The sequence below is a fragment of the Epinephelus lanceolatus genome, chromosome 22 (genome assembly GCF_041903045.1).
Source record: "Epinephelus lanceolatus isolate andai-2023 chromosome 22, ASM4190304v1, whole genome shotgun sequence".
NCBI lineage: Eukaryota > Metazoa > Chordata > Actinopteri > Perciformes > Serranidae > Epinephelus > Epinephelus lanceolatus.
Genome location: NC_135755.1, coordinates 15,882,564 through 15,904,133, shown reverse-complemented (window position 1 = coordinate 15,904,133; position 21,570 = coordinate 15,882,564). Strand labels below are relative to the sequence as shown.

Here is a 21,570-nt window from a genome sequence, read left to right as displayed (position 1 = left end):
TTAGCCCAGCACCTGCTTATGTGTCCTCAGCTTTTTTCTAAGATACCTTTAGATCCAGATGTTTGGGAGGTTTTTACCGGGAGCTAAATTATCCGCAGAGGTCCCTTCCTCTTAAATACAGACACATCCAGTGATTTAAACCAGTAAAAACACTGAATTCTTCTTCCAACACTACTTCTGCAGCTGCTACTAAATCCACTGCTGCTACTGCAGATCCCATACCTGTAGTATTTAAAGAACACGTTATACGGATATGCTGCTATTCCAGCAGACTGCAAACACTTAGTACTGTAAATGACGTTTTTTTCATTTTTTTAAGCTACTTTCATAACAGTTAGTGGAGCTGTACTAGCATTAGCATTAGCATAGTAGCTACACATTTCAATAAATAAAGGCCTGTCTCAATTAGAGGCCTGGTCTGGAAGTGAAATTCATACTGGTTTAAATAAACAATTTGATAGCATTTTCCGATCTTTACCAAGCAACAGTTTTAAGTGAAAGCAATTAAAGGCCTGTCCCAAATATAGGCTTGTTGATTTCAGTTTAAGCAAATAATACCCCAGGCTACTAACTGAAGTTTTACAGTATAACATGCTCCACCAACATCACAACCATTTAGTGGTTTTCATCTGTGCTGCGTGTTATTGGGGCTCACTCGGCCCAACGTGAGTTCAATCCGACTGTAATGAATATTTCATCTCTCCCCGCACATGTGAAATACACTTACATACCCCCCTTTACACACACACACACACATACAGAGATATCCTCCACCTCAGTGCAGGTGGTGACATCGATGAGATATGACACGCAGGCTAGACACATAAAGAAAAGCCACCACATTATTTTTTTCACCAGTCTAACGGCACAGAGCTGAAGAACAAAGCAAATACTCAAATAAATGAGGAAATACATGCTTGCACACAGACCGTGACATAGTGTATGTGTTTCCTCCATAACACACCATGTAGTTAAATCCATTATACATATGATGTTATTATAAACTGTTGGAGAAAAGAGAGAGGTCATGCAGCTATAAGTGGAAAATGTACAGTATATGATGATAGGACACACGCAGGGGGTCACATGAGGATTTTGAAACCAACCCAAATGTCATTACAGTATGTGTCACTCCTGCTGATGTGTGTCCTCACCACACAGCAGACTGCTTAAACACATGCTGCTTGTAACCAAGTAATGCCTCAGGGGTGTGTGAGGTCCAGTGTTTGTGCTGTGAGTAAGCTTTCTGATCCGCCTCTGGTGTATTTCTGCATGCAGAGTTCATATTCCAAACACAGTGAAATGAAATATCCAAAGTGTTTGCTTTAAAGCCATGGAGAAAATAGACCTGCAGAGGATCTAGACACGCACAGTGTCCAGTGAGGAGGATAAATGCTGGCTCTTGGGCTGATCTGTATCAAAGGAGGGTGTAGAAAGTGGCTTAAAAACAAGCTGTGCGTGCAGAAAAGACTTATTACATTAAAGTGAATTTCAAGCAACTTGTTTTTAATATAAGGCACATCCTGGTGCAAGGCTCCCACAAGCATGTAGTCCTGATGGTGGGTAGGTGTGGTCCCTGGGAGAAGACACAGTGTCCAGCTGTCAGACTAAAACTTTCTGAAGTTGACCAACAGCTGGTTTCTCCTCACCCTCACCAAGGAAAAGTATCCGTGCACAGTGATCAGATCAGAGAGACATGCAAAACATTATAACCAGAGATTTCGAGCAACTTACCGCGCACTAATGGTACATTTCAGTTTTACAGCGTCGTGAAAGTTGCAAGGAGTTCGCTTTACATGATTGGTTACAGCTTTCACAACCAAACTTCGAGCTCTCTATGGTAAGAAGTTCAGACTAAGATGTCACAAGCATTTTAAGATTTGTATCCATCCTGCATCCAAACTGTAGCCGTGCAGTGAAATCAATTGGAGAAGGAGTTTTATATTTACCTTGTCGGGTGGTTCCTTTAAAAAGGCAGTTATTTAGACATTCAATACGCAACTTGGCTTTGCTTCCATGTTCAGTGAAGGTTCAACCCCTCCCCTGCTCTCCACCAACGCGTATTATTCAGAAACGCCCTGCTTGCTGTCTCTGCCCCTGATCTATAGATCTAATGAGCGCCCTTCACACTGCGCCTGCGCAGTGCCCGCTGGTCATAAACCACACTACAGTGAGAGGGAGGGCCCCACACTCTGCGCTCATGTGGTTGTTTTGCAGAGAGCAGACAGTGCCTGATAAAGCAGTACAGTCTTGTCGGGTTTCATATTTAGGCATTGCACGGAATTATAATGACATAAGACAAAGTTTTAACCATAAAACAACACGTGTCCATAATATTGTGCATAATTATTGGAGTTCATGTGTCCATATGTAGCCTTGCCCCTGTCAATACTGGAGTGTAACTCAATTTCTGTGCTTAAGTATAATTTTGAACTTACATTTTAAACTTTCACCTTTATTTCTCAGGAGAAATATTGTAATTTCAGCTCCACAACGTTTATCCAAATGCTACAGTTGAGAAATTCATATTATTCAGCATCAGCATCTCCACCTAGTGAAATGTTATTCATTGTTAGGCTTCCCAACAGAAGGTGAAATAAATAGTTAGCCAGTCTCGACCAGATGCAATGTCAAAAGGTTGCATGGACATTTATTAATGCACTAATAATGATAACACTCTAATGATATAAAGGCTAATAACACATGGGCGGATTATGAGACAGTGGGCCCCTGGGCAAAGATATGCAAAGTATCTGACCACCTCTTCTTCACTGGAGCATGACACGTAGACTTCTTGGTTGTTTTGTGTCTCCTTGTGGTTGTTTTATGTCTCGTTGTTGTCACTTGTGTCTCCTTGTGGTCATTTGTGTCTCCTTGTGGTGGTTTTTGTGTCCTTTTGTGGTTATTTTGTGTCTTTTTGTAGTCATTTGTGTCTCCTTGTGGTTGTTTTGTGTCCTTTTGTGGTTGTTTTGTGTCTCCTTGTGGTCATTTTGAGTCTCTTAGTGGTCATGACATGTTACAGTAATTTGACATTTTCCAAGTGAAGGTTCAGGGACACTTTGGGCCCCTGGACTTGTGCCCAGTAAGCCCGTCCAGTAATCCATCCATGTGATAACATAACACTGACAGGCACCATTTTGCTGCATCTACCTACTTTTGAAACTTAAAGTATATTTTGCAGATAATGCCTCATTATTTTATTTTTTTTCTACCGCTAATAGCCTATATTTTATATAGGATATCTAAACTATGCTAAAACAGGAGCCAAAGGACAAAATAAAGTTTTGTCTTGAGATTTTTGTGCAGCATTGTTTTAAAATTTATGAATAACTTTGAAGAATTTTAACAAGACAAATCCATATATTACTTAAAAATTTTAATAAATGTGTAAAACAGAATGTTTCATAGAAATATGGTGTTTTATACCTTTATACTGACCCGTTAGGAATGAATACGGGGATGTAAAGCAAGATTCAAGGTGTCAACACTGACATCTCGAGGCTATAATTAGTAAATGCGACGTTCCTGCTGTCGGACTTCACGTCCCAGCAGGCAGCGCGGTTTCCCGTCATGCTTTGCGGAAGTCCCGGTCCTGCGCCGCTCGTGCTCTCCGCAGCCGCCGTTGTCCCATTGAGAGAACCTGAACATGGCATCCGACGGACCACCGGGCACCGAGTCCCTCCCGTCCGATTTAGGCAGTGCTATCGCTGCATTGAACACATGGAGCCACCCGGAGCTTCAGAGCAAGCTGGCGGAGCTGGGAGCGCCCAATATGGGTAAGAAAAGACCGGGATAGACGGATAGCGAGCTGGAAGACGGGCTGTGTTTAGCTAACAGTAGCTAGCTAGTTGCTAACGCTAGCTAGCAAAACGCAACACCGCCGTTGCAATGAGCTAGCTAAAGCTAGGCCTGCGGTGTGTTTACACTATTTGAAATGTCCATTCAGTATTCTGTTATTGCATTTACCAACAAAATGTGTTGAAGGCAACATTAACAGCAGTTATCTGTTCATATTTATAAGTAGCCTGTTGGTTTAGCTGTTAGCTTGCAGGCTAACTTTCATAAAGGGTCATGTTGGCACTTGCCAGAGTTAAAGTTGGCTAACTTCTCTATTGAATTAGTCAGTTTAGTTTTGGAGAGGATGTAACTAGAGTGGAAAACTCAGCTTGCGTTCACAGAAGTGTTAGTGCTGTCTAATATGAAGATTGTAGTTAGCAGTGGAGCGTGCTTGTCTTCTTTGAATTAAGTTTTCTGTCATTCTGCAGGTCCCAGAGAGGAGCTGATTGACAGACTGAAGGGCTACATGATTCAGGTAAATCTAGTTAACCATGTAATAGCGATTCCTATGTGTTGATGTTGAGTGTCATGAGTGTTGTACCTGTAAGCGTTGACATGTTGCTAGTAAAAGCACATAGTAAGCATGAGCAACACTCCTACAGATCTACCATACAACTATATGCCAGGCTGTTGCAGTCTTTTTGGCCATGCAGCTACCCATGATTGAATCAGGATAAAGTAGTGCCATGTTGGTCATAAAGTCTTTAGCTCAAAGTGTTCACTCATTTGTGCGTGTTTCTCTCTGCAGACTGGGATCCTCCTCAGCAAACCCAATGACGACAAACCAATGAGCTCCCAGGTAAGTGGTTCATGTGTGATGGAAACAGCAGAACACGTGTGGAACATTGTGAATGTGTTGCTCTTCTGTTTTTTCTTTTTTACATTTTACTGCCATTAACTAAATGGTTTTAAGTTGCAATTATAGTCACAAAATGTTTGTTTAACCAGTAATAACCCTTTCATTTTCATTCTATAAGGGTCATTCTGACTGCAAATAATATAAATTCTGTAATACCTTGAAACTGTGATATTTATTGAGACAGTTATCGTACCAAGGAAATCTCATACTATCATCACATTAGTGTGTATTGCAAACTAGTGTTGTATGTTTGATGATATTTGCATATCATCCTATTTTTAACATGTAATCCAAGGTCCAGTGTGTCGGATTAAAGGGGATATATTGCCAGAAAAGGAACTTGATATAATAAGTGTGTTTTCTTTGGTGTATAATCACCTGAAAGTAAGCTGTGAGCGTTTAGACACACAGAGCTGGATTGGCGAGTTGATCCGAGGTGCCCAATTTTCCGCCTCGTAGGGTAGATATATTGGCGGAACCCTTTCAGTTTAAACAGACCGAGGCGGCCTTCTGCAACAGGAGGGGCTGTTGAAGACTTGTGGGAGGAGCTGTTGATGACGCTGCATATGCGACCCACTGGTGGTGGATAAACAGGAAACAGCTGATAGCAGGAATTAGCGAGCAGCTAGTAGCAAGAGGGAAACGCAAACCTGACAGACACTGTAAAGATGAGCAACTGGGGAGACAAAGAAATTCGCGCCCTCCTTGCCCTCACAAACAAAGAGGCCATTAACCGTCAGTTGACAGGGACGGTGAAGAACGGGTCGACTTATGAGCGAATCGCTGAAGGACTGACCAGCTGCAGCTTCCCTCCCACATCACTGTTTACGTCACACGCTGAGCTACACGTTTTGTTACTTGCTCACGCCCCCCATTGCCCTGAAAAAGGCGCATTCTGTATAAACAAAAGTAGGCAGGCTGCATTTTGCTGCACTCCCCCATTTTGTTTTTACACTGCCAATGGTGAAAAAAGACTGATTGGGCTTTACTGCAAATTTGCACAATTCCAATCTAAAAAGGGCTTATGTGTTTTTCGTTACCTAAGAGCAGTTTCTATCAACGTAAGGAGCTGGTCCTTGAGTCCGCCGTGTTGCACTACCATGTTTCTACAGTAGCCCAGAACTGACAAATCAAACACTGGCTTTCGCCAGAGCAACTTGTGTTTTCATATCAGCCACCGTTGTTGGAAGCTCCTCCGTGACAAGCCGAAAACTGTAGCGAAAAGGCTGAGTGTTTTTTACCAATTTAAATTGCCTGGTCTTTTTGTTTTGGAGAGGAAGAGGCCTCTGCAGATAATTCGGTTCCTGCTAAAACCTCGTCAACGTCTGGATCTAAAGTTATCTTCTCTTACATTTTACTGTGAGCATCAGTTAGTTTTGGGAACAGTAGTGCAGCTGTAATTAAAAGAATATCTAGAATACAGCCTCAGTGTGAGTTAATTTTACACTGTCATGCCGCTCATTCTCCTCACAGTCTCTTGTGTTTCCTCCTCTCCAGATGCCAGGTATCCCCCCCATGCCCCCGATGCCCATGCCACCCATGCCCCCTGGTATGGGTATGCTCCAGGCTATGACCATGATGCCAGGAGGGCCCCCTCCACCCGGCATCCACATGGGCATGGAGCCCCCAAGTTTGCCCCCACCCGGCTTATCACAGGATGATCAGCTGAAGATGGCCCAGCACAGAGCAGCCATGGTGTTGCAGCAGGAGGAGAGAGCCAAGCAGCAGGTGACCTTTACCGACCATGTAATCCACGTGTTGCTTTCAGCTTTCCCTTTCAAACGCAAACATAATGCTGAGATGCAGTCAGTCTGTGGAATTGTAGAATTAAGAAAAAACGGGTCCTTAAAACACATTAAAATATAAGCTGTAGAACACAACCCAAAATATCTGCTTTGAATAGTAGAATTGAACTGCCACGCTTGTGTCTAACAGCTGCAGGTAAGAGTTTCAGTCACTATGGAGCAGGGAGAATTTTTGTTTGACTGTTGCTCGGTCATTCATTGATTCTGTGTATCACAGGGTGATTCCCATGTCATGGATGAACAGGATCTCCTGGAGCAGCAGAGAAGGGTGAGACGATAGAGATAGTCCACCTCGTCAGAGAGAGCTTCACTTCAGATTTAGAAATTAAAGAAAATGTTGCAAACACTCCAACATTTCCACTTTTATGACAGTTTAAAAATAATTACCTCCTAACAGTTAGGGCGCATCTTTTCTCCGTTTTTTTTTACCCCCGATTCAATTTTACTCCTTTTCTTTAACCATGAGTTAAAGTCCCATCTCCTCCCTTCTTGTGTATCAGGCTGCAGTGCTGCTGGAACAGGAACGTCAGCACGAGATGGTTAAGATGCAGCAGGGTCCGGGGCCGAGAGCCGGTCCCCCTGTCACCGCAGTGAGAGGTATGTTGATGATGTAGTAAATAGAAATAGATGAATGCACATAACAGTGCTTTCATCTGGACTCTGAGACAGGGCTCCAGGTCTCCAGTGAGACTTTAAGGCTGACTTTTTATGATCAAGCGTGTGGTGTAAATGATCACATTGTAAATAAAGTTTCATTAAATCGTCTTCTAGCAACTTTAGATCCTCGTGGGCCACTGCCTCCTGGTGTCAGTATGATGCCGACCCAGAAACAGAGAGTGCCGCCTCCTCCAGGAGAAGATAACAGAGAGGTAAGCACATGTGTTTTTCTTTAGGTGTCATAAGGTGGGAGGCAAATGCAACCTGTGCACCTGACTTCAGTTCAGTTGTGGTTCTTCCAAAGATTGCAGTCGAGGCTCCTCCTTCTTGTTTACTCCGTATTTAAAACTTGTACATTTTTACAGCAGCCCCGTTCACGCCGGAGTGAACACAGTATGTATTTATTAAGAAAGATAACACTACCAGTGATTCCCACAGTGTAAGAATCTACAGCAGTTTGAGGAGTTTTGAGTAGCAGGGAGGATAATTGATCAGTCAGTCCCGTCAGCGCTAATCAGATTAGGTCGATAGATAAGAGGAGCAGCTGTCTATAAGTCGAAGCAAACTTTAAGACCCAGTGTAATTAATTAAGTTTCACTTTCACTGCACAAGGTGTTCTGCTGCTGCTCTGTCAGAGACCAGAGTACGCTCTGCACCGTGAGAATGTGGAGCCATAAATAACAGGACGGAAATCAAAATGGGGCGGCTGATGTTTTAATAGTGGCGGGCTGCTACAAATAAGTGAATGTGTGGAAAACCCTGACAACTGATGCTTAGTTTTACATGTGCAAAATGTATTAAAGGCCAAGTTTGGTATTTTTCAACCATGACCCCGTTTTCCCATGTGTTTGTGTCCAAGCAACAAATGGGGGCAAGATTTTTTTTTTTAAACTGGTCCAGTATTAAATGAGAGCACTGCAGCTGGCAGCAGCAAAACAGGCTGCCAAGTAGCCGTTAAGGACATGTTCACACCGTCAGTTTTGTCCACTAACAGTGCTTGTCTTTGCCACTGACAGGCTCAATGTCTGACAGTGTTTTGGAAAGGATCCCCACAGAGATAGACCTTTTTGTTAGAGAGTAAGATCCTTTTAGTTGAGCCAGAAACAGCCCCAAACACACCGGACTCTAATTGAACGGTCATTTTAGAGTGTGTAGAGCCAGCATGTTTTTACACCTAAGTGGGAGAATTGAGGGTTTATTTCAACTCAAATTCGTAGATTCGTACTCTCAAGGGTTTTGTTTGGGGTTTTTTTGGCTTCTGTTCCAGATGTGGCAGAGCGAGGAGGTAAGCGTCAGTGGGCCCAAGATCCCTCAAGCTCTGGAGAAGATCCTCCAGCTGAAGGAGATCAGACAGGAGCAGCTCACCGACCCCGCAGGTCAGTACAGCTGTTGCTCAGTGTTTTACTGGAGCTACGTTAGACACCGGGGTGCAGTTTGGATGTGGTACCATTCAGATTTATGATCTGAATTCTGTGTATGTTCTCTGTCTGTCATAAGAAGAGGAAGAAGATGACGACGAGGGGGCAGAGATGGACATGAACAACTCCTCTGGACCAGTCATGTCTGAGACAGAAGACGATGACAGTCAGATATCTAAGAAAGATGTAAGTCTTCTCTCACACCATCTTTCCAGAAACACTAGGCGGCTGTGTTTGTGATATTTCAGCTGTTGCTACTATAGCACTCATTGTATTATGGTAATTAGAGGCCAGCTCACTTAATTAAGCATAAAATCATCTTGGATATTTGAGTCACACTCACTGCACATTTTCACACCACTGCCACAGTTTGTGTTTTCACATTTGCACGTCATCGCGAAAGATCGTCATTTTAGAATTCATGAATCGACCCTCTCTTGTAGAAAAACCGCAGGCGCAGAAACCGCAAGAAGAAGAGCAAGAAGAAGCGAGCCCTGGAGAAGAAGGAGCAGGCGGAGCAGCAGGAGCAGCAGAAGAAGAAGGAGGGCAGCGACAAAGAGAAAGAAAAGGATAAAGAGAAGGAGAAGGAGCCCGAGGTGGAGATCGAGTACATCACAGAGGAGCCGGAGATCTACGACCCCAACTACATCTTCTTCAAGAGGATCTTTGAGGCGTTCAAGGTGACTGCAGAGCACTGTTGACTTTCTTTAATGCATATATGTTGCTTTCAGGTGCATCATGGTGTTTTGCTTTGTTTGGCTGTTGTAGCTGACGGACGACGTGAAGAAAGAGAAGGAGAAGGAGCCCGAGAAGGCAGAGAAGCAGGAGGCGGCCGTGCTGCGGAAAAAGGGCTTTGAGGATGAGAAGAAAGACAGCGATGACAGCGATGAGGTTTGATTTCTTCCCTTTATTAAAACAGTCGAACAGAAAGGACAAAATCTTTGTTGGTTTACATGTAAAATATTTGAATTCCTGTGCAGGAAATCAGACCAGACGTACCTAAGCTGTCAAAGAAGAAGCTGAGGAGGATGAACAGGCTGACTGTCGCTGAACTCAAACAGGTAAACAGAGTTTTCCATAAGCGTCAGCTGGATGGCCAGACATTAAAACATCTCCAGCCGACTGCTTTTTACTGTTTCCAGTCACGTCACGTCACTTCTTAGATCCTGGTTATTCATTTCTTACCCAGGAAGGATTTTGGTAATTGGATGTCTGGATCTTTATCAGAGGCTTAAAAGAGTTCCAGTACTCTCAATGACCCTTCATCTCATCTCTCTTCCTGTCTCTTTGCTCCAGCTGGTGGCTCGTCCAGATGTCGTAGAGATGCACGACGTGACGGCCCAGGAGCCCAAGCTGCTGGTCCACCTAAAGGCCACCAGGAACACAGTGCCGGTGCCCCGCCACTGGTGCTTCAAACGAAAGTACCTGCAGGGCAAGAGAGGAATAGAGAAGCCTCCGTTTGAGCTGCCGGAGTTCATCAAGAAAACGGGCATCCAGGAGATGAGGGAGGCCCTGCAGGAGAAGGTGGGAGACCAGACTGATACTCTCTCATTTTCAAGCTGCGCCTTTCAACTTTTTTATTTCTAAGAAGATCAAGATACAGCTTCTTACTTTTTAAGCTTTTAATTCTCTGTTTACAGGAGGACGCCAAAACAATGAAAACCAAAATGAGGGAGAAGGTTCGTCCCAAGATGGGGAAGATCGACATCGACTACCAGAAGCTCCACGACGCCTTCTTCAAGTGGCAGATCAAGCCCAAACTCACCATCCACGGAGACCTTTACTACGAGGTACTAGATCCTTGAGAATTATTGCTCTGTCAATCACTCTTGCTGGGAATGAATCGTCAGCGCTCTGTGCTGCTTTAAAAAGGCCCAGCAAGTGACCTGTTCTGTGCCTTTGTGTCTCTGCAGGGTAAAGAGTTTGAAACTCGTCTGAAAGAGAAGAAGCCGGGTGATCTGTCTGATGAGCTGCGGATTGCTCTGGGCATGCCAGTCGGACCTGTAAGATCCACTAACATTATTATTCCATGTGACATTACTGAGAAAACAAACAATAAAAGTACAAGTACCACAGGAAAACAAAAAGTTGAGTTCGCAAAGAGCAGAAAAATGCCATTTCTTTCGTTCCCTGCTGTTGTGTCACTTTCCCTGTTATCCCGTTGTGTCGCTCTCCTTGGTCCTGCTGTTCAATGCATGAACGCACAGGCTGTGAAAATGAATCTCCTCCTGTAAGACGAGACACGACAAGACAAAATGTTTGTTCAGAGTCTCCGTAACGAGCAGAGGAACACGACAGCTGAGTTATCAAAAATACACCCGGGCAGTTTGTCTTTGTTTTTTAAAACTTCAGTTGCAGTAAAATAACAGTTGTCATGAATGCTGAACATATTTTTAGCTCTATAAACCCACAGAGAATCAGCCCAGTGTTTCAAAGAGCATCTCTACTGTTTTACGGCACTAGTGCAGGACCAGTTTAAAATGTGTTGGGCAACAGGCTTGCTGCTTGCATCTTGGGTTTGCATGTTCTCCCTGTGTCAGCGTGGGTTTTCTCCAGGTGCTCTGGTTTCCTCCCACAGTCCAAAGACATGCAGGTTAATTGATAACTCTAAATTGTCCGTAGGTGTGAATGTGAGTGTGAATGGTTGTCTGTCTCTATGTGTCAGCCCTGTGATAGTCTGCTGACCTGTCCAGGGTGTACCCTGCCTCTCACCCAGTGTCAGCTGGGATAGGCTCCAGCCTCAGGTAGTGCTGGTCAGTGAACTTATGTTGCTTATGTGTCTCTTCTTCTCCAGAACGCTCACAAGGTGCCTCCTCCCTGGTTGATAGCCATGCAGAGGTACGGCCCGCCTCCCTCCTACCCCAATCTCAAGATCCCCGGACTCAACTCCCCCATCCCAGAGGTGAGACAACTACTCCTAGTTTTTACCTGTCTAATAATAATTCACTTTATACTTTGTTATTACATTTAAAAAGTTTATCCCAGTGGCTCCAGTGTGTAAACCTAATTCAGTTGTTATATCTGTTATTGTGTCAGAGTGTTTAATTAGATTTTTGCTCTTGTCTCTACGCCTGTCAGAACTGCACGTTTGGTTATCACGCCGGAGGCTGGGGGAAGCCGCCAGTAGATGAAATGGGCAAACCTCTGTACGGTGATGTGTTTGGGACCAACGCTGCAGACTTCCAGGTCAGGACTACACAGCCTCTTACAAACACACACACACACATATGTTCTTTGAAGAAACTGTAAATATCATAGAATAACAAAGATGTGTCCTGGAGAGGTTTGGAAAAGTGTACGCTACATCATCACAATCGTGTGGCTGTGTCTTCTTTTAAGTTTCAGCTACAAAACAAATGAATAACAAAACTGAAAACTTTAAATTAACCAGAATGTTATTAACCAATGTTTCCAGTCTACTAGTACATTATATTTGGTAGACAAGTGTTTGCTTTTTTAATGAGGTTTATATCCACTCAGATTGTCACTTCCTGACCTATGGCTGGATATGTGTGTAATAATTTGTCGCATATGTGATCAGGCCAAAGCAGAGGAGGAGGAGGTGGACCACGCACCGTGGGGAGAACTGGAACCGTCAGATGAGGAGTCATCGGAGGAGGAGGAAGAGGAGGAGAGCGACGAGGAGAAACCAGACGAAACCGGTTTCTTCACACCAGCAGACAGGTACACTTCAATCAAGACGCTATGAAATATAAATCTTGAGGAGTCTCATTCCAAACTAAGAGCTTCCTCATCTTATTTTGTTCTTTGCATTGAGCTGCCAGTTAAATGTCAGTTATTCATTACAGCCTTATCAGTGCACACACAGACTGATGACATTACCATCATTTACCATGTAGTTATTAAATCAACTGGCCCCTGACCTTTCAGATTAAAGCACCAGGTCTCATCTCTCCGTGTGTGCATGTCTTTGCTCATCTGTGTCATTTGCTTGCTCTCGGGGGAGGGGGGGTGTATGCACAGATGACCGAGGCCATGTGCCTATATGTGTCAGATCACTCTCACAGCTCCAGGTGTTTAACACTCATACAAGCACACCAGGATGTACACACAGAAATTGACACGCGATGGACAGAACTCATCAAGTATCTCATTCTGTGTGTCTCAGTGGGCTGATCACCCCCGGAGGCTTCTCATCAGTACCCGCCGGCATGGAGACGCCAGAGCTGATTGAGCTGAGGAAGAAGAAAATCGAGGAGGCCATGGACGGGTGAGTGTCGCTCTGTATTGTCTTGTCACCGCAGTGGCGCTGTTTTAATTTCCCATTTTCTCCCGCAGCAGAGCTCCTGCTGTTTGGGTGCACCGCAGGCGAGACGCAGAGGAAGCATCTGACATTTCATTCCCACTTAATGGGTTTATTGAAAGAGCACAGAGCATGAAAAATAAAAACAAGTTATGCAGCATTAACATAAACCTTCAATTCATCTAAAAAAATAACGACTTTTTATCGCCCATTGTGGAAAAAAGTCTTTACACCCGCTGTCAATCTTCATAAGTGGTAATAGCTCAAATGCAATTTGCTCTGTTCATCAGAAAATCTCTGTCTTATTACAAATTATTATTATTGTTCCAAGGTTTTCGTATGGTGTGAGTCTTTGTCTTCATCAGATAACTGCTGATGTAAAAGCTGGAAGTGACAAACAGCCACATTAGTCTGCAACTAACAAGTATTTAGAGATAATGTCCTGTTTTAAAATCTTTACAAATTGGATAGAAAATGAGTAGGGGTGTGACAGTACACAGAAATCATGGTTCAGTGCGACCTCGGCACAAGGACAGCAGAGTCAGAAACAGACACAACCCCCCAGCTGGAGACTTTGTTCAGTGTAAAACAGAAGAAGATAGTTTACCAAACACCTTCCCAAAAGGAAACAAGTCACAAGCAGTTATAAAACTGGAAAGCACCTCTTATGTCAGTGGTTCCCAACTGGTCCAGCCACAGGGTCCAGATTTCTCCTCAGTCATTAGTTCGAGATCCACACAGTTTAATATATTCAACGTCATATTTGCGTTTGGCCATGTCATTGAGCTAGTTTGCTGTCTCTAGTCAAGTAGCTGTCTGTTAGTCCCTCACTCTACAGTAGGAAACGGCACTTCAAAATAAAAGCTCTGTGCTGAAAATTCACCTTACTCTGAAATAAGGTGTGTTTTTCACAAACTTGACATGTTCATGAGTCATTTGCGGTCCATTCAGAATGGACCTGTGACCCACTTTGGACCTTTTGTTACACTGTGAAAAGGAAAATACAAAAATACATAGAATAATTTCATAAATAAATAGTGTTGCAGTTAGTTCCACCTGGCTATACTTAAAGATAAACCATGCAGGATTCTCCTAAAAGAACAGCGCAGGTAATCTTTCTCAGTCATCACTTATGGCCCTCTGTCAGTGTGTGGGCGTGCGCCCCCAGAGCGCTCAGGTGAGGTTGGGGCTTTATAAAAAGGTAGTGACCAGGTTCCAGACCATAAGCAGCAGGCATCCAAGAGACTGAGTGCAGGAAAAAAACAAATATCACTAGGCAAAATGCCAAAAAAATGAATCAAGGGTTGGCTTTTGCTTTCATTTTCACTGGCGAGCGTGTTTACTAGAGATGTTCCTGGCGACTAAACGAAAATTTTAATTAAGGCTTGTGGACTAGTCTAAAAAAGGGAAAACACTCAGAAAACAGTCAAAATATATCACAGTTTATTGTTAAGCATTTGAAGCATTGTCCCAAATAAATATTGTGTGCATTAAGAGCCCTTTGAAGCCTTTAATCACAATCTTCAACAACCATGTCGGATTTTAAATGCGGCTGAAGTACGAGACACTTTGCGCCGTGCGGTGTGATGTGAACGTGACGGCAACTCAGTCAAAAGTTAACCACTAAAATAACATCTGAAATAAATAAATTGCCTCTGAAATGTGGGGCACATTGAACTTTGGAGATTATCTGATAGCAATTCACTTTAAAGTTTATAAAACAACATCTAATTTATAATTAAATTTGAAATGAGAGGCATTTTCTGACGTCTCTGTAGCACCCACTAGTGGCGGGCGGCTGCGTGACAGTTAAGCGGCCTTGTACATGAATAAAACACTAATCACGCGCATCCCTACTGTTTACAAATAATAATCAACAATCCTGCCTAGTATACCTTTAAACATTAAAAACACCCAAACATTTATCATCCAGGTGATCAGCTCATCTATTTTCTTGGTTTGACCTGTCTGTTGTGCTCATAGGAACGAGACGCCTCAGCTGTTCACGGTGCTCCCAGAGAGACGAACTGGCCCCATAGGAGCTGCCATGATGGCCTCGACACACATCTATGACGTGTCAGGGGTAAGACGACTGCATGAGCTTGATATGATGTTTGCGTAGCAGCGTAAATATCTCAAGTGATGTCAAATTCTAGAATGTTCTGTGTGTAGCTAACCCTTAAATCTCTTCCTTTGTCTCTTTCCCTCTCTGCCATCTTCAGGCCATGGTCGGGCGTAAGGCAGGCGGAGGGCAGGAGTCGCAGGGCGTAGAGGTGGCCCTGGCTCCGGAGGAGTTGGAGCTGGACCCCATGGCCATGACGCAGAAGTACGAGGAGCACGTCAGAGAACAGCAGGCCCAGGTGGAGAAAGAGGACTTCAGCGACATGGTGGCTGAGCACGCTGCCAAACAGAAGGTACAGCGACGAGTCATATTTCTTCTTCATGCAGACAAATTTACTTAACTGATAAATAACAGTCTAGTAATTCAGTTTATACCCAGTTCATGGAAGTGTTTACGTTTGCTGTTCTCAAGTCTGATTGGTATTTCAAACAGAGCAGTTGTTTCCAGGCAACTGCAGCAGAAACTGTCATAAATATAGACATATATAAGAGAAGAGCAACATGTCATCAATGTCAGGTGGAAACCTTGTATGTCCGAAACTGCTACTTTATAGGAAAGAAACTACAGTTTTATATAATTGAACACTGCTCTGTCAAATTTGGTATTGTGTCTTCATATATGGTCAGATACTTGCAGGCGTCACAAGCTTTGAGGATCCCATGGAGTTGAGATTTAAGTTACGATGCATTCAGTAAAAATCTTCTATAGATCAAAGCTTCGATAGTCGTGGCCGCACTGTCAGAGCGCTAGTGAATTTGGGGGAATCTTACAGCAGTTACAGCGAAGGAAAAAAAACAACACTGGCTGCTTCATTAAAAATGGAAGAGCTGGTCACAGTTTAACCCCACATGATAAACTGATCACTAGTGATGGCCAAATGAAGCCTCATGAACCGATTTCTTTATTTTCTGACCCCACCAGATGGTGCTCTTGGTTTAAAGATAAAGGCTGAAGGACTTGCAATGAAGCGTGCTTTCAAACCTTTGTTGAACACACAGCGCCATCTTATGGCTTCAGAAAATAAAGACCGTGGTTCTTGAGGCCTCATTTGGCCATCACTACCGCCAAAGCGTGACTCTACAGGTGTTATCGATAGACTAAAGGAAAGTGTGGGGCTGTTACTGCAGTGTGGTTTACTGCCATTTCAGTTTTCCCTTTGTGGTGATATTTGAATATTAATACCCTCCTTTCTTTCCTTCTTCCTTCCTGCTTCGCTCATCACCGCACAGCAAAAAAAGAGGAAGGCCCAGCCACAGGACACGAGAGGCGGTGCCAAGAAATACAAAGAGTTCAAGTTCTAGAGCAGAAACACCAACAGAGACAAGGCGCTGCAGAAGAATGAGCCACAACAGGAAATGAAAGAGGAAGAGCTGTACTCAGATTTGAACCCCGGAGGACGCAGACTGCAACATCAATCACCCATTAGAGCAGAAAGCCGAAACACGGTTTTGTTCCTTTTTTTTTAAACAAAAAATAGATGATGCTCCTGTGACGTAATCACTGTCACATTAAAACAGTGACATGTTTCCTCTGTTTGACATTTTACGTCTTGGTAATTTTTTCATTGTAACCATGGTTTTTTTTCTGTTTTTTGTAAATAAATGAAGTGACGACAAGAGGTCACAGCCCAGTTTCCATTTCATTAGATTGTGTTGTATCACTTTGTGGGGAAGTACTGTAAGTGATCACGTACATTAGACAGTCATGTGCTGCTGGTAAAATGCAAGGTAGGTGCCAAGTCTGAGTCAGCTGGTCCAGTCACTGGCAACGTGACAATGGGCTGAAAGGAGGAAAAACAGCTCTCACTCTGCACCTTAGTTACTGGTACAGTAACAAAGTTTGTTCTCTAGAATTGTTTTGGGAACTTGGAAGAGTTGACAGTGTATAATTAGACACAGTACTTGTGATTGTGCGTCAGAGAAGACTTACAATAACAGTCGTCCACATACTAAAGGACAAATCTTGATGCGTGATTATTCTGACACTCATTTGTGTACAAACAACATAAAAGAGGAGAAAGAACACTGACCTGAGGGGATCCAGCAGAAGAAAAACGAGTTAATCCCGGACCCTCTGAGACCTGTTTGTTAAAAGGTCAACAAGCAAACACACAGTGCTAAAATCCAGATTAAACTGGACTAGACAACGCAGTCACAAAAATTTGAGTTCCACAAATATTCTTTTTTTTTTTTTTTCCTCTTTAAACATCTTAAAACATTTTCAATGAAAATAAAATGCATTTACACACTCAGCACAAGGGCTGGGCGACTCGTCCTAAAAATTATATCACGATATTTTTAGGCAGTATCTTGATACGCGATATATATCTTGATATTTTTAAATCTCCTCAAAGGACTGGGAGACAAAATCAAACATAATATTTCCAACCAAATTCCCTCTCTGATGCAAAAAAGTTGTATCAATGACTTGTTTTGTTTTTCAGAAAATATTAACACAATAATGGCTAAGTGGGTTGAGGCAAGCGTTAAGATAGATAAAAAGTCTGGTAAGTTGATCAAATCTAATTGCCCTTGAAAATGTTGCATAATTTTTAAAAAGCCATATTTGTAAGATGTTAAAATAATGTCATCAAGAAATCCTTTACAATGAAACTAAAATCTAATTAAACCAATTTTCAAATATAATCTGGTCTAATTATTCTTAGTTTAGGCTTCTTGTAATCTGATTTCAAAATCCTGATTACACGTAATCTATTACTACCCAGCCCAAAATGTAAATATACTACATATTGTATTAAGGTCAGAACAAGTCATTTTTAATTGTCATAAACAGATATAAGAGCTATTTTATCTCATGTCTTAACTACTTGGTTGCTAAGGTGACGCTGACGTCACTAACACTCAAACCATGATGTCATGGGGAGTCCAACATGCACGAGGGACTGTAGGGTAAATGCCTTTCAAGTAATGACTCATTAATTCCCACCAACATGAAATCCCCCTTGTGTGTAGTACTGCAATACAACAAGCTGCAGTTCACCTTTCTGCCGCTGGAGGGCAGCGGAGGACCCTGAACGTGACAGTCACCTGACCGTCTGGGAAGCACAGTGACCTAAATAGCTGCAGCATCCGCGTGTTGACTCGGTCACTGGTACACACACACACACACACACTGGGAGCAACAGCCTGTGCGAAATCAAAGACTTGTGCTGTCTTAAAATACAACAATACTGTCTGTACTGTACAACTGTACTGTCTTAAAATACAACACACTGCCAATATTGTAGAGCTGCCTCTGCTGTTTGGACGATGGATAGTGATTGTTGCAGGTATTTTTATAATGACAACAGGAGAAGAAGAAAAAGAAGCCCTCAGTTCCAGTTACATTCCATACACAGGCCCACAACACAAACCCAACCCACTCTCACCCATGCCTTCATCACATCCAGAACTGACCACTGTAACAGCATTCTTTATGGTACATCATCCAACGTCCTAATCCATCCATCCATCCATCTACCCCTGTCCTCCAGAGCCTCCACTGGCTCCCTGTCCCACAGCGATCCAATTCAAAGCCCTCCATAACCTGGCCCCCTCCTACCTCACTGACCTGCTCCACCGCCACACTCCCTCCCGCAGCCTCCACTCCCCTGATGCCAGCCTCCTGACTCCACCACTCAGGACCAAGCACCAAACCTAGGGTGACAGGGCCTGGAACTCTCTTCCCAAACACACTGGAGACTGCACCGACCTTTCCCAGTTCAAATCACTCATTAAAACTCATCATGTGAATAATTTCTGGTGTATTGTTATTATTATTATAGACACGCATTAATGGAAAGATGCCACATAGTCAGTGCTCCAAGCAGTTGGGGGTTCGTTGCCTTGCTCAAGGACAGCTCAGCCCTTGAGTGCCCAGGAGGTGAACTGGCACCTCTACAGCTACCAGACAGCACTCTGATCGGGACTTTGCTCGGCCACCCTTCCATCCCCAGGCCAAGTCCCCACAGACTGAGCCCCGTTCTGGAGTACTTAACATCGTCTCTTGGCATAAATGCATGTCCTCACTGTTGTGGCTGTTTGCCAGCGCTCTCAATGGTTCAGTTAGGGACACTGGCTGAAATGATTTTGCCAACAGAGCCATTTACCTACCCATCCATCCATCCATCCATCCATCCATCCATTCATCGAGGGTATCACTACTGTGATACTCTAGGAAGTTACAATGGGCATTTTTATCTATCTATCTATCTATCTATCTGTCCATTAATCCATCCAATGATCCATTTTCAACCGCTTACCTGAAGCCGGGTTGTGGGGCAGCAGACCAAGCAAAGCATTCCAGTCACCCCTCTTCCCAGCAGCGCTTTCCAGCTCCTCCTGTGGGACCCCGTGGCGTTCCCAGACTAGACGAGATATGTAACCCCTCCAGTGTGTTCTGGGTCCACCCCGGGGCCTCCTACCAGTTTGACTTTCCTGAAACACCTCTGACAGAAGTCGCTCTAGAATCGCCACCTTAACGTGGTGGAGGGGTTTGTGTATCCCCATGATCCTTGTAGCTGTGTGGTTTGGGGATAATAGCCCCTGGTAGGGTCTCCCAAGGCAAAGTGGCTCCAGGGGAAGGGCCAGACTAAGAGCGGTTCAAGAGGACCTTGATGAAATGGCACATTCGGGAAAAGAGTATCTCACTCGGTATGAGGAAGAAGAAATCCTCTGCACATCAGTATAGTTCACTGGGGAGCTGGTAAAACCCAGGCATATTATCAAATAATCCCGAACTATTCTATTTTAAGTACTTTATAAACCGAAACTCACCATAGTGTCGCTCCATGTGAGAAGTATATTTGTGTTACATAAGAGCCAGTTTAAACTTAATTGATTTTGACATTGGCTTTGGAGCCCGACGCAGTGTCACTTGATGACCTGGCAGATTTGGAGCACCCAGGATTATCCCGTGACTGTGTTTTAATCTGCTTGATTTTAATCTCTTTATCAATGGCAGAGGCCGGTGGTGAGAAAAGCATGTTAAAAAGAGCAGGGGGTTTGCACTGCGTTTAAGTCATTCGGCTGATTATCCAGAGCGAGAGATGCAGATCGGCAGCCAGGCAGAGAGGCTGCATGGTTTTAATTCTAGCTCATCAGTGAACTAGCCGATTTCTCTGATTGTCACACTTTTAATCTGAGAGCTGGCAGTGACATCAGCTTTTGTTTTAAACCCAACTTTACTCTATGGTCCATACATGGTCATCCTTGACTAGAATCTGGAAGACGTTTTGCTGTCTTCTCCAAGATGTTTCCTGCGATCCACAGGGCCTTAAACAGTTCTAATACACTGGCTGCACACCACTAAAAACACACCTGCTGGTAAGTGCAAACAGGGAGTGCTGCTGTGATTACATTGACCTAACAAGTCCGTTTATCACCTACACTGATTTATTACATGTGTAAACAATTATTAAAGTAATGCTGCCTTTAAAAGAGTGTTCCACCTATTAGCACTGCACTCCAAAGACATTGCTGGACTGCCAGACATGGTGGACAGTTGAAAAGAAAAATCAAAATCATCATTCTCACTCCGACCTCGTCATATATCAACATTTGGTCATGGACTTTCCACGTCCAGATACGACATCAAAGTTGCCCTGGGAGTGTTGGTTTTTGACGTTCTGGGACGCTTTGTCAAGTTCTGCCTGTTACATGCATTGTCGTTTTTAAAAATACACTTACATTTTCACAGGAAATTTATCATTTACATGCAGTCTCTTTCAAAATAAACGCACTATGTCGGTACAACACGAATTGACTTTTTTTGTCCTCCAACAACAACAGCACGTGGTTAGGTTCAAGAAAAAAGAACAGGGATTGGCTTAAGAATCTTATAGGATGCGAATACCGCTCTCTGAGGTGAAGGTAGGTGATTATGCGGTGATCGTTGGACCCATCTGCCACCCCTCCAACCCATCCTACTTAGAACTTTCACCGCCCTAACTTTCGTTCTTGTCCCGCCACGTTTCCCCCTGATGCTGCCAAGCGTCGTTAAACTCTAGCGGCGACCGGCCGTGTATCACGCCAACATTAAAAGACAGCTTTTTTCATTGGTGTCTGACACCACAAATTACTGCTCAAGCATCGGATTTTGTGAGACAGGGTTGCACAAAGACGAAATTAAAATAGGATGAGCAAACACTACCTCAGTTGGTTAGTTTATAGCCACCTGAGAATAATTAAATATCAGTTGAAGTGTAAACAATGTATGGAATATTTTCACTGCCGTGAAACAGCCCTTTTTGACAGGCAACTAAAGCCATTCTCTCAAAGTCACCTGACTCCACTGACAAAAACAGATTTTACGTTGCAGAACACAGGAGTTGCTGGTATACCACTTCTTCAGTTGGTTAGTCTGTGAGGTAAAGCAAAAGAAAATATTATAAGTATGGCATTCACTTAAACTGATATAGATTTTGTTAGGTGGATCTTTCAGTGTATCCTCATACAACAGTTTGTCTGATATCCTACAAATTAGTGGCTCACGAATGATATTATGTCCTTCACGTAAAGTTATGTAATTAACATAAGGCTAAGCAAGTAAAGTTACTGTGGTTAGGTTTAGGAAAAAAAAACAAGGTTAGGACATCCCTTAAAATGACT

At 43.4% G+C, this 21,570-nt stretch overlaps 2 protein-coding genes across 5 annotated transcripts in view; one reads left to right on the top strand and one right to left on the bottom strand.

Annotated features, from left to right (window-relative positions):
- capn1 (calpain 1) overlaps positions 1-2,130 on the bottom strand; it is a 44,879-nt gene extending 42,749 nt beyond the window's left edge. Inside the window, exon 1 of the mRNA XM_033610263.2 lies at positions 1,950-2,130. The gene's annotated coding sequence lies outside the window, so the exon portion shown is untranslated. The remainder of the gene's footprint in view (positions 1-1,949) is intronic.
- A 1,467-nt stretch (positions 2,131-3,597) lies between these two features.
- sf3b2 (splicing factor 3b, subunit 2) lies at positions 3,598-16,601 on the top strand. Of its 4 annotated transcripts, none has more exons than XM_033610385.2 (22): positions 3,598-3,776; positions 4,266-4,312; positions 4,586-4,636; positions 6,194-6,424; positions 6,719-6,769; positions 7,002-7,098; positions 7,273-7,370; positions 8,426-8,534; positions 8,659-8,762; positions 9,020-9,256; positions 9,345-9,467; positions 9,557-9,637; positions 9,873-10,100; positions 10,217-10,366; positions 10,490-10,579; positions 11,371-11,478; positions 11,655-11,762; positions 12,118-12,260; positions 12,706-12,807; positions 14,824-14,923; positions 15,063-15,254; positions 16,192-16,601. In XM_033610385.2, the coding sequence occupies exons 1-22, from the start codon at positions 3,647-3,649 to the stop codon at positions 16,261-16,263; spliced, it is 2,652 nt and encodes an 883-aa protein (XP_033466276.1). In that variant the 5' UTR covers positions 3,598-3,646; the 3' UTR covers positions 16,264-16,601. The 4 variants fall into 4 exon arrangements, with proteins under 4 accessions (XP_033466276.1, XP_033466275.1, XP_078020989.1 ...); XM_033610384.2 differs by having other exon boundaries at positions 8,656-8,762; XM_078164863.1 differs by lacking the exon at positions 6,719-6,769.
- Positions 16,602-21,570: the final 4,969 nt, after the last annotated feature.